The following is a 13732-nucleotide window of genomic DNA, read 5'->3' as shown; positions in this document are numbered from 1 at the left end:
CTGAATAAAATTTACCCTGATTTGAAATAGAACCTTTGTTTTTTATCCATGTTGTTTCACAGTGAAATTTCAACTGTATTCATGTACCCCAAAAAGTTGGTCATCTGGATGTAGCGTTTTCATCGTTTCATCACTCATCCTGACTGCAGGTTTCCCCAACCTTATAAACAGTACTTTTGCACAATGACTGAAATTAGCAATGAACAATGGGCTGTGAGGTCTTGATCATTAATATGCAAATTATCATGACCATTGATCAAAGACTGCAATCACAGCATTGTAAGATGGTAAAAGATGTATCCTTAGGCCCCCTCCTCGATTCAGAGATGGTCTTTCACTTTTCTTTCACCACAACTTTTTGGGATTTACGTACCTGGATGATTGAGCATGCATCAAGAAATATATGAATGTAGAAGTAATCAAGTCAGTATTTCTACAGAGTACTTGACAAAAGAAAATAGCCACACTTTATTGTTGCCAAATTTATATCAGGCAAAATTGTGGTTTTATAGATAGAGTATTGATAGCACCATGTCAAATAATAAAGGATTCTTCTCTCTCTCAGATTCCTGTGAACTCACACTGGACCCAAACACAGCAAACAGAAACCTCATCTTGTTCGGCAACAACACTAAAGTGGCATTTGTGGATGATGAGCAGCCATATCCTGATCACCCAGAGAGGTTTGACGACTGGAAACAGATTCTGTGTAGAAATGGGCTGACTGGTCGCTGTTACTGGGAGGTTGAGTGGGAAGGTTGGGTTTACATAGCAGTGAGTTACAGAGGAATCAGGAGGACAGGAGCCAGCAAAGACTGCTGGTTTGGGTGGAATAAGCAGTCGTGGAGTCTGAGATGCTCTGAAGATGGTTACTTTGTTTGGCACAATAACACTAGAACAGACCTCTCTACCTCTTCCTCCTCCTTCGTCTCCTCTTCCGCCTCCTCCACCTCAAACAGAGTAGCAGTGTATGTAGACTGTCCTGCTGGGACTCTGTCCTTCTACAGAGTCTCCTTAAACTCCTTGATCCATCTCCACACCTTCAACACCACCTTCACTGAGACTCTTTATCCTGGATTTAGGCTATTTAGATCTTCCTCACTGTCTCTGTGTTCACTTTAGGAAGGAGACTTGCAGAAACAATGACACAGATTTATTCAGACAAATATTTTACATTAAAAAAACTCCTTTAAAAAATATTTTTCCAAACACCATCAATAATTTTACTTTAGACCAGAAATAAGATTCCACAAATTGACTGTGAGTAACACTTGACTGTCGCGTCTCTCTGACCAGACTGACCATTATTAACAAATGGAAAATGAATAATTTCTACAATGTCAGTTGTACTAAAGACAGTTGTATGGAGGTAGACAGCTTGAAGTGAGTGTTACAAAGTAATGCTGTTCTCTAGCTTATGTTCTTTGCATAGGTCTATATTACCACAATGCAAATGCTTTGTATCATATTTATCTGTTTCCATTTATTTTACAACCAGTGACAGAATTTGTTGACAATAAATTTCATTTCCTGTGTGATTCAGCAATAAAATGATCATTGCTCCAATGTTTTCTTTTATTTCGATTTTATTTATATAGCGCCAAATCACAAGAGTTGCCTCAAGGTGCTTTATATTGTAAGATAGACCCTACAAAAATACATACAGAGAAAAAACCAACAATCATAGTAATATAGAGCAAGCACTTTGGAAACAGTGGGAAAGAAAATTTCTCTTTTAACAGAGAATCCTCCAGCAGAACCAGGTTTGATGACCATCTGCTATGACCAGTTGCGGTGAGGGAAGGAAGACAGGACAAAGACATGCTGTGGAAGAGAGTCAGAGATTAACAATAACCAGTGATAGGGCTAGTGAAGTTTGAAGCCTAATCTTAAAAGTAGAGATAGTGTCTGTCTCCTGAATCCAAACTGGAAGCTGGTTCCACAGAAGAGGGGCCTGAAAACTGAAGGCTCTGCCTCGCATTCTACTTTTAAATACTCTAGGAACAACATATGTATATATATTTATTTTCTGTATTTATATTTTGGGAGCTTTTATTTTATTTGTGTTGATAAACCCTTTTGCATTTAATGTTTTTATTAGAAGCCTAAAACAAATCCACAGAACAGAAACAGAACCAAACTCAGCAGCCAAACCGTATGTCCTCAGTGCTGGTTCAGAAAAATCAAATGCCTCAGCTTGGATGGGCTGACGTAGTTTCTCCTCTTAGCTAGAATCTGTTTCTTCTTTAAACTGCAGCCAGATGCTGCTTCGTTTACGGGTGTCAGTCATATTTATGGGTTTTTGCTATGTACTGACCGCTGTCTACCATCTCACTCTTTTTTTCCCCCCGCCTGTCCTGTTTGGTTCTTTTGCCATCAGAATTATTGTCTAAAGGCGAAGAAAGATGCCCAATGGATTTACTTTACCAAATGGACCATCCCGGCCTTGCCGTATTGGTCTATTTGATTCACCTTTACTTTTTTTTGTTTATTTTATTTTATTTTCGCTTGCTACACACGGGACAGACTGACTGGGGGAAAGAAAAGGGAGAAAGAAAGGGAAAGAAAAACAGCGGGGAAGAGGAACGATGATAAAGGGCAAAAAAAAGAGAGAAAAAACCCCCCATCTCACTCACTGACTGAGGGGTAGTGATGTGTGGAGCAATCCTGAAATATCGATACTTCCACCAGGACGCCCTGATGAGAAGTGGGCAACTGGAAGAAGAAGGCATCGGTGGGCAGGAGACGAAAATAGGGCATTGTTGGAATTCTTCTACACAAGTAACCACAGTGGAAGGGGTTACATGAATAGGATGAGGGACCTGTGGACTCTTCCATACCCAACATCCACATTGACGGCATAACAACTAGTAGCTCAGTGTTCCAACATTCGGAAGAAGGGACTGCTCTCACAGCTAGAGACTGATGAGGTACAACCAGTGGTGGGCAAGTTACTTTGAAAAAGTAATTAATTATAGTTTTCCTCTACATTTCACCTTAATAAAAACGATTTACTTTGCCTTGTTTGGTATCATTCTTTTCAGCACAACCTCACGTGTCTGAATTTACAGTTATGTTTTCATTTTGACATACTGTATTAACACAACTGATCTAAAATCAGTCAAAAAACATAAAGTCTGAGTAGAAAAGTTAAATTTTCTACTGTAACAACTACAAACATGTTTAACCTCCTAGGATCCGAACTCTTCCATGGCATGCATTTTTAATTTCTCTTTGATATTTGGGCTGATTGGGACCTGATGAATGTAAAATTTTTAATTTACCTGATTTTTGTTTCTAAGAAAAATGAGATCCACATATGAGGATATTCGTTTAAAAGTTCAATAGAACAGTAGCAGTATAATGTCCTCGCAAGTAGATATCAGGCCCTTGTAGAGCAAAATTGAGTATTTTGGTCTAAATAAACCAAAATGTGAAGTCCACATATGTAGACGCCAGGTCCAAATAGGTTAATGAATCACATTTCATAACTTTAAATGTGAATATAAATTTTAAAATCAAAGTTATTTGCAGCCATTTCAAACTATTTACAGAACAATCAGGTGTTCTGTATCAAATAAGATGTCAAAAAAATTATTTGTGCCACTGAAATAAATAATTCTGTCCACTATAAACATCACAGCCTGCACTTCTGACAGCAGCAGGTGTGTCACTGCTCCTGTTTCTACCTGCAGACAGCGTTTACACTGTAATCTGCCTTTGGTGGCTTTTTGGCAGCACCTGTAATATTAAGCAGTTGCCTCATTGTTCTGACACACAACACAAAACTATCCACAACACTACACACTAACTACACACTGCAAACACGCTAAACGTCACAAATCTCTCACATCTCAAAACTCGCTCTCTCTCTTTTTCTGCTGTCTTTCTGTCTCTCTCTCTCTCTCTCTCTCTCTCTCGCCGTCACTCCTAAAACTTCCCCCTCTTCCTAAACAACCAAATGTGATGTTGCCATATCATTTTTGATTGGTCGACATGGTGCATTTTTCCACCAACACAAAAGGGCTGTTTTTGTTTTGTTTTTTTATTTTTTGCTCATAAGCAGAGAGTGCTTGCTAGCGCTGTCCTTAGACGTTAAATGTGACAAAACTATTGAGGAAAAAACGCATCGTATATATTGTTTATCACGACTCTGGGTCATTTTTTCAGAAGCATGGGGTCTTTTGGAGTGTAATTTGTTAGTTAGATGCCTGACTGACAACTGTATAAAACAAAAATAACACACGAAGCACAGAGCGCACCGTCGTAAATTCCAAGTAATTTTGGTATGAGCCGAGCTCGGACACCGGGCGACTGAGCACAGTACTTATGCATGTAAGTGAGGGGGGAGAAGCTGCTGCCTGAGAGTTTGCTGCAGACAGAAGAGAGCTTAAGTTTGACCAGGTACCAAAGCAAATCATTCGTACTGTATAAATAATGTAAATATGACGGTGTATCACAAAAGATTGATATCAAACTGATCACTTGGTTGCGTTAGAGTCCATGTGAGTAAATTGGTGGCACACCTGTGGATGCATGTAAGGCACCCCCAAAACACAGAGCCTGTTTCTTTGACATGGGAAAATCAAGAGATATCAACCAAAACACCAGGAAAAGAACTGTGGAGCTCCATAAGTGTGGCTCGGTTTTGAATACAATTTGGTGCCATTTACAATTAAGAAATACAGACAATTTCTCTCTTTACTCTTAAATTTAACAAATGTGTTTTTTATATTTATCAATCTAAAAAAATAAACATTTAGTCTGATTTGATGTTACAATTAAAAAAGTGTTTGTGTTTTTATCTGAAGAGAATTTAAATATCTGGTTTCAACTGTATATTTGATGATTATCAGCACAAAGAGGGAGAGAGAGAACAGAGAGAGAGAGAGGAACAGAGAGGAGAGAGAGACAGCGCTGCAGAGAGGAGAGCTAGAGAGAGAGCAGAGAGGCTCACCTGAGAGAGAGGAGCAGAGAGGGTAGAGAGAGTACTTTAAACGAACAGAGAGGGAGAGAGAGAGGAGAGAGGTCTGAGAGAGAGAACAGAGAGGCGGGTCAGTTTTTTCAGAGAGAGAGGCGGGAGGAGAGGACACAGAGAGGGTGAGCAGAGAGGCAAGAGAGAGAGCAGAGAGGGGAGAGAGAGGAGCAGAGAGGGAGAGAGAGGAGCAGAGAGGAAATAAACGAGAGAGAAACTCACTCAACAGAACAGAGAGGGAGAGAGAGAGGAACAGAGAGGAGAGAGAGAGGAACAGAGAGGAGATGGAACAAGAGCAGGTGAGACACACATGTTAGTCAAATGGTTGTTTGCCAAAACTCATCAGAACATGTATCGAGTGCCTAGTGTTTCTTTTTAGATACCATTTGTTACTTTTCAAATTCTATATTTATTAAGTTTTGCAGGCTTGTTTGCACAACAAGGCTAAATAATTATATAAACTTTTCTGAATCTAAATAGTGGACTTTGGTAGAATTAAAAAAATAAGTGTAGTGCAGGTCTATGATGATTTTTAGTGCTAGTATCATCTAGTTTGGATTCTGGTTCTGTTTTGGTTAAGTCCTAAGTAGTCCTGATTTTGAACTGTTGTAGTCCTGTTTTAATTCCGGATCAGTTCTGGGTCTGGTTGAATTGGGGTTTAGTCCCTGTGTCTTGATACAGGCCCGACTTTGTTCTGCCTTGCTGCTTAATTAAAAAACTAGTTTAAGGTGTCCTGCATATGTGATATATATTTTTTTCCTATATGAAGTCATTCTTTTTTGAACAAAATTCAAAACAGAGCCTATTAATCTTTCAGTCATTTCTACCCTCACTTAATTTCCTTTGGCTGCTCAGCTCTCACACAGTGGCTCAGCTATGCTCCAATCCCTCCATATTGTGGCCAATCACATGCGAGGATATAAGATAATATCATTATGTGAAAAACAGAGAGGGTGAGAGACGCGACAGTCAAGTGGAGCGTGCGTCTGTCCTCTCAGTAAGTGAGTGAGACAGTAGACAGCGGTGAGGAGGGCTGTGCGAAAGCAAAAACACATAAATACGCCTGACACCCGTAAACGAAGCAGCATCTGGCTGCAGTTTAAAGACTTTTTTGTCTTGGTCTCGTCTCCACTTGGTCTTGGTCTTGCCTTGGTCTCGGTTTAGGCGGTCTTGACTACAAGTCTACTATCAACACAATTTAAAAACTGGTATATATCACCTTGTTGCTTTGTCATCTTGAAGTGGTCATGTGATTGACTTACCACGACTACTTTATTCTTCCTCAGTCAAACAGCAGCACTCATGCGATTGTTTTGCCCCCTGAGCTCCAGGTGTTGTGCCAAAAAGTGATCGTCAGGCAGAAAGTGATTGCCGTCCGCGGGAGCGCGCAGCTGCTTAAAGCTGTAGCGCCCAGGTTACTTACAGCTACTTCCGTGCAACTGATATAAGATGCGGTAAGCTGAAAACAGCTTCAAACGTCTTTGTTGAAAGATAGTAACGGACCGCACGGCATTTTCTTGTTAGTAACGGTAACGGCGTTGTAACGATAGAAATAGTAATTAGTTAGATTACTCGTTACTGAAAAAAGTAACGCCGCTACTGTTCTAGGCTGTTCTGCATAGGCCTGAATCCCCTCAGTGAGATCATTGACAAGACTGGCTACGGATACCGACTACGGAATGGAGCGGTTGTCAGCCACCTGCTGTACATGGATGACATCAAGCTGTATGCCAAGAGTGAATGAGACATCGACTCACTGATCCACACTACCAGGCTATACAGCAATGACACTGTAATGTCTTTTGGACTGGAGAAATGTGGTCAGATGGTAACAAAGAGAGGGAAGGTAGTCAGAACTGCGAGGATTGAACTGCCAGAAGGCAACACTGCAGACATAGAGGACAGCTACAAGTACCTGGGGATCCCACAGGCAAATTGGAACCATGACGAGGCCGCTAGGAAAGCTGCAACCACCAAGTACCTGTAGAGGGTCAGGCAAGTCCTAAAGATGTCAGCTGAATGGTAAGGTGGGGTGGCTGTAGCTCAGGTAGTAGCGCAGGTACTAGCCAGAAGGTTGGCGGTTCGATGCCAAGCTCCACCAGTCTGCATGCCAAGTATCCTTGGGCAAGACACTAACCCCATGTTGCACTCCGATGCATTCATCGGAGTGCTCAGATAGAGTAGAAAAGCGCTATATAAGAACCAGTCCATTTACCATTTACTATAAGAACAAGATCCGGGCCATCAACACCTACGCCCTGCCCGTGATCAGGTACCCTGCTGGGGTAATAGGCTGGCCAAAGGAGGAGATAAAACCACTGACATAAAGACAAGAAAGCTCCTGACCATGCATGGAGGGTTTCACCCCAAGTCCAGCACCCTGAGGCTGTACGCTAAGCGGAAGGAAAGGGGCCGGGGACTGGTGAGTGTCAGCACCACAGTCCAGGATGAGACAAGAAACATCCACGAATACATCACGAAGATGGCCCCAACTGACCGAGTACTCAGTGAATATCTCAGGCAGCAGAAACCCAAGAAAGAGGAGGAAGGCGAGGAACCATCATGGAAGGACAGGCCCCTGCACGGTATGTACCACCGGCAGATAGAGGAGGTGGCTGATATCCAGAAATCCTACCAGTGGCTGGACAAAGCTGGACTGAAAGACAGCACAGAGGCACTAATCATGGCAGCACAAGAACAAGCTCTGAGTACAAGATCCATAGAGGCTGGGGTCTATCACACCAGGCAAGACCCCAGGTGCAGGCTGTGTAAAGATGCCCCTGAGACAATCCAGCACATAACAGCAGGGTGCAAGATGCTAGCAGGCAAGGCATACATGGAACGCCATAACCAAGTGGCCGGCATAGTGTACAGGAACATCTGTGCCGAGTATAACCTGGAAGTCCCAAGGTCAAAATGGGAGATGCCCCCAAGGGTGATGGAGAATGACCGAGCTAAGATCCTGTGGGACTTCCAGATACAGACGGACAAAATGGTGGTGGCTAACCAACCGGACATAGTGGTGGTAGACAAACAGAAGAAGACTGCCGTAGTGATCGATGTAGCGGTTCCGAATCACAGGAACATCATTCAGTTCAATTTTATTTATACAGCGCCACATCACAACAACAGTCGCCTCAAGGCGCTTTATATTGTAAGCTAGACCCTACAATAATACAAACAGAGAAAAACCCAACAATCATATGACCCCCTATGAACAAGCACTTTGGTGACAGTGGGAAGGAAAAACTCCCTTTTAACAGGAAGAAACCTCCGGCAGCACCAGGCTCAGGGAGGGGCGGGGCCATCTGCTGTGACTGGTTGGGGTGAGAGAAGGAAGACAGGATAAAGACATGCTGTGGAAGAGAGACAGAGATTAAGATAAGATAAGATATAAGATAAGATATACCTTTATTAGTCCCACAAGGGGAAATTTCATGTTAAGGCTGCCGACCTATTGTACGCAATGGTGGTGCCATCTTACCCTCCGACCATACATACATTACACAAAAACATCACATGCGGAAGACAGGTCAGAGGGGTATAACAATGGAAAAAGCACAAAATGAGGAAAGATAAGGAGGGAAAAAAAACCTCCCCCCAGACTGAGCTCCAACAGGGAGATCAGTTTGAGAACAGAAAAAACACCTCTGCACATGAAAAAACTCTTAATACACCAAAGAAACACATGACAAGCAACAGGGGTGGGTAAAGGGTGAGAGACAGCCGATTTAGACAGTACATCCGGGCCTGCAGCCTGTGCGCTGGTCTCCTTGATCCACCGTCAGCATCGGAGGGGAATAAGCGTCGAAGGCATTTGGAGGGGGAAGGGGGATGAGTGTATGTCTGCATGTGTATATATGTCTGTGTGTGTGTGTGTGTATGTGTGTGTGCATGTGTCCAGAGTTCAGCTGAGACAGTGTCCTTCGCCCTGCCAGGCTAAGTAAACAGTCTTCCAGCCAACCCAGGTGGGCTTGCATAGAATGGGAAGAACAGTCTAAACACAGTCGTTATCAGGGTGTTGTTGTTCAGTTCCAGCCTTGAGACCGCAGCTGGCGCCGAAAGGGTCTCCGCATGAAGTGATGGTGGTTTTTACTTTAGTGCAAACAACTCATATGAATTTCAAAGCTGTTCTAACAGTCCGACACTGGTCACTCAGTCTCCCGTTGGAGAGCCGTGAGCTTCTCCATGATGTTATCAAACTTGCGCTCCGTGATGTTGTCATTCTTGTGCTCAAAGAGCCGATTCTGAGAACTCACGGCAGCCGTAAGCTTCTCCAAGATCTTATCCGTGCTGCACTCAACGAGCCCATTTTGAGAAACTCACGCCTCTCCCATCGTTTCAATCCCAGCGGGCAGCTTTGTGGGGGTTTGAACAGCCGGTTCCGCTTTCTTAATTCTTCGATAAGCCAGGGCCAAGCCAGCTCCAATCAGCAAGAACCCTGTTATCATGGTTCCGAATAGGAAGATATCTTCAGCACTCAGGCTCACCCGAGCCCAGACTTCTCGTTGAGAAAGGGGTGTCAATTGCATTCAGGGACCAGTTGATCAAATCCATAATTCCTCTTTTAGGTTTTAGAAAACTGTGAGAGAGTGTTCCAGGGAGAAGTAATACAAAAAACATGAGACAAGACAAGGACACAAGAGGCTAAGCAGGGAAGCTAAGGGAGAGGAGGAGGAGGAGAAAAGTGCGACCGCCTTCGTCAAGAGCAAGAGAGCAAGAAGTTAATAACAGATATGATTCGATGCAGAGAGGTCTATTAACACATAGTGAGTGAGAAAGGTGACTGGAAAGGAAAAACTCAATGCATCATGGGAATCCCCGGCAGCCTACGTCTATTGCAGCATAACTAAGGGAGGATTCAGGGTCACCTGGTCCAGCCCTAACTATATGCTTTAGCAAAAAGGAAAGTTTGAAGCCTAATCTTGAAAGTAGAGATAGTGTCTGTCTCCTGAATCCAAACTGGAAGCTGGTTCCACAGAAGAGGGGCCTGAAAACTGAAGGCTCTGCCTCCCATTCTACTTTTAAATACTCTAGGAACAACAAGTAGGCCTGCAGTGTGAGAGCGAAGTGCTCTAATAGGGTGATATGGTACTACAAGGTCATTAAGATAAGATGGGGCCTGATTATTTAAGACCTTGTATGTGAGGAGCAGGATTTTGAATTCAATTCTGGATTTAACAGGAAGCCAATGAAGGGAAGCCAAAACAGGAGAAATCTGCTCTCTCTTTCTAGTCCCTGTCAGGACTCTTGCTGCAGCATTTTGGATCAGCTGAAGACTTTTCAGCGAGTTTTTAGGACTTCCTGATAATAAAGAATTACAGTAGTCCAGCCTGGAAGTAATAAATGCATGAACTAGTTTTTCAGCGTCACTCTGAGACAGGATGTTTCTAATTTTAGAGATGTTGCGCAAATGTAAGAAAGCAGTCTTACATATTTGTTTAATATGTGCGTTGAAGGACATGTCCTGGTCAAAAATGACTCCAAGGTTCCTCACAGTGTTACTGGAGGCCAAGGTAATGCCATCCAGAGTAAGAATCTGGTTATGAAGAAGGAACCCAAGAAGCTTGTGAAGTACCAAGGTAATGTGAGAAAATGTGGTGGGTGAAGGTAACAGTGGTCCCAGTGGCACTAGGTGCGGTGACTCCCAAACTAGGCGAGTGGCTCCAGCAGAGAACCAGGAAAAACATCGGAGATCTCTGTCCAGAAGAGCGCAGTCCTAGGAACAGCTAAGATACTGGGCAGGACCCTCAAGCTCCCAGGCCTCTGTTAGAGGATCCGAGCCTGAAGGATAGACCGCCCGCAGGGCCGATATATATATATCTTTGGTTCCTCGTTTCAAGGACTTGACGTGCCTTCCCAAGAGTGACAGAGAGAGTGGATGAATGTTTACAGAGTTTTTTGTTAACATGAATTTTCAACAAACATGTTAAGTGTGCATATTTTCCCTTTTGTTTTGAGTCTGTTTGCTCATGCAATATGAAATGCGATTATTATAGATTAAAAATGAATCACATTTAATCGTGATTAATCAAAATTAACCCACAGTAACCCTGTGATGAATCTGATTAAAAATTTTAATTAAAATACGTTAAAATACATTACTCTCATTGAGTAACTTAACAGAATATGTTACAAACTACATTTTAGGGCATGTATTCTGTAAACTGTAGTGGAATACATTATAAAAGTAACCTTTCCAACACTGGAAAGGGACCACAGAATTAAAACACTGACCGGTGTCAGGCATATTGGAGCTGCACCATTCCTTATTAAATTTGGGCACAGGTCCTTGAGTCAGACTGTGAACAAGCAAATGGCAACTTGCAAAGTCTGTTGCATTAAGATAACAGATGCAGGTTCAACAACGTCAAATTTCATTTAATTAACAGCCACCATCCAGTTGTCATCATCTCCACCTGAGATTAGGTACCAAGCCCCAAGTACGACTGAAGGAGGAGTGCTCAGTGAGATGCAATTCTTGCATCCTTCTCCCATATGCTCTTCCAGTATTGCTCCGTCTCCAGCCTTGGTGGTGCTGTTCTCATATTGTTCCCCTGCCACTGAGAGTACTTTACTTTTACTTTACTTTATTTTTTATTTATATAGCACTTTTAATAACAACAACATTTTGGCCAAAGTGCTGTACAAAGATAAAAATTACACAGTAACAAATAACATCAATAACAAATAACAAAAACCTGGTAACAGATGAGTAAGTAGATAGATAGGTAACTGTCATGCAGCGTTGAAAGCCAATGAGTAAAAATGTGTTTTAAGATGGGAAAAGGTTGATGGACGGGGCCTTTCTAATGTGAAGGGGTAAAGCATTCCACACTTTCGGCACCACAACTGCAAACGCCCGGTCACCTCTGTGAACCAGTCTCGACTTAGACGTGGCCAAGAGCAAGAGATCACTTTATCTTAGAGCTCTAGGGGGCATATAAGGCTGCAGTAAGTCAGACAGATATTCTGGAGGCTGACTGTTCAGCACTTTATAAGTCATCAATAAAATGTTGTATTTAATTCTAAAGCAGATTGGGAGCCAGTGAAGTGAGGCGAGCACCGGGGAAACATGTTCACCTTGGCTTCCTGGACTTCCAGGCCAAACTGAGCTCAGCTCTTTCTGTATACTATGCCGGCCACTTGCTTATGGTGTTCCATGTATGCCCTGCCTGCTAACATCTTGCTGTTATGTGCTAGAATGTCTTTACACAGCCTGTACTTAAGTACAGTAACAAAGTATTTGTATATTGTTTTTTGTTTACCGCTAGGAATCCTAAGAGCTGATTTGCCGAGTGGTATCATGTGGGATGGCTAACTCGCCTCCAGTTGGTCTGTACATTTCTTCAGATGCTGAGCCACGACGCTAAAGATCAGAAAAGCTGCAACAGTTTAAACAGAATCCGAATCCAGACCGTGGTCCCCCTGTTACTGACCTCTGCCTTATACAATTACAATATTATTATTATATCATTTTAACCTCATAAGAAGAACAACTGAGATTTTGATACTGTGATGTTTACTGTATTAATACTACAGTATCAGTTTATTATATCATATGACACATTAAGTTATGATGTGAAGCTTATTATATTGAAAGATTATATCAAAAGTTTAAAGTCAGATAAACAAATTTATTATATTTTTTCCAGCATGTAATTTTATGCAAACTAATTTTTCAATATAGACTTAATGGTGATGAACAGCTTCTGACTGATGAGTGTAGTAGTACAATAGGCAGTACTGCAAATAAACAATGACTCCTGTAGGTCTGTTTATTTATATAGACAACATTTACCACCCCAAAATATTGCAACATGGGCATGTATAACACAGACATGTTCCTCTAGTATTTATGATTATCATTCTACAAAAAGTATACAGTGTAAATACATTTAATTCAATGCAGAAAAAAAACATTTTGTGTGCAGAGAACCTGAGTAAACAAAGATTAGCTGGCTTTGTTGAACCTGCTTTGCATTCTTATTAATGTCGAGTTTTGTAACTTTTCAAAAGCATTTTAAAGATAAGTGACACCCAGTATACATTAAAAATGTACATGAACATGAAGAACAATGATTGGAATCTTTAACACTTGTTTATTCTGTCCCATGATGCACTTATTTTATAACCTCAGCTCCTATTACAGTTTCTTGATTCTTTGTGTTTTACTTACGTGTTTTTTTTTTTTTATCGTAGTTTAATTCAGATTACTTTAGATCAGATGAGACTGGTTAGCAGGTTAGCAACATGTGGTTTCTGTGTCACTGGTTTAAAGTTACTATGTTTGTGTTTTTGCTCAACAGACAGAAGAGAGTTTAACACTGGAGTAAACTGGAAAGCTGGAGGGCAGTCCACACATTCTCGGTCCCAGTTTACTTTCTGTCAGTCACTGTATTTTACAAAGATAACTTTTTGAGAGTGTCTGAAAGCACCTGCTCTTTGATGTATGGAATATGTGGTAGATAAAAAGTTTGGGACTATAACAGGCCAAAGAAGAAGGCTGCAGGTTAGTTGACATCACTGCTGAGGTCATACACTTCAACTCAGAACGTACAAGCTAAGAGCCCTGGTTTAAAGTCAGAATGGTGTCTCATAAGTATGGTGGGTTTGAAGACTTTCCCTTTCACCTTCAAAAAGAAAATGTATAAAACTCCAAATGTTTTTAAAAAGTTTAAAAGATACAAAAAAAATCAATAAAAAAACAAAATATGTAGAATCATCATCATCATCATCATTATTATTATTATTATT

General features: G+C 41.7%; 1 protein-coding gene across 1 annotated transcript in view; it reads left to right on the top strand.

The window, feature by feature from the left end:
- Positions 1–1538, top strand: part of LOC120440666 (NACHT, LRR and PYD domains-containing protein 12-like) — a 50717-nt gene extending 49179 nt beyond the window's left edge. Inside the window, exon 8 of the mRNA XM_039613635.1 lies at positions 566–1538. Coding sequence (XP_039469569.1) covers positions 566–1122 — 557 coding nt within the window. The 3' untranslated portion in view covers positions 1123–1538. The remainder of the gene's footprint in view (positions 1–565) is intronic.
- The last annotated feature ends 12194 nt before the right edge of the window (positions 1539–13732 follow it).

Source organism: Oreochromis aureus, linkage group 6 (genome assembly GCF_013358895.1).
Source record: "Oreochromis aureus strain Israel breed Guangdong linkage group 6, ZZ_aureus, whole genome shotgun sequence".
In the NCBI taxonomy this organism is placed as follows: Eukaryota; Metazoa; Chordata; class Actinopteri; order Cichliformes; family Cichlidae; genus Oreochromis; species Oreochromis aureus.
Note: the sequence above shows the minus strand (reverse complement) of the source record. Positions and strands in the feature narration are given on the sequence as shown.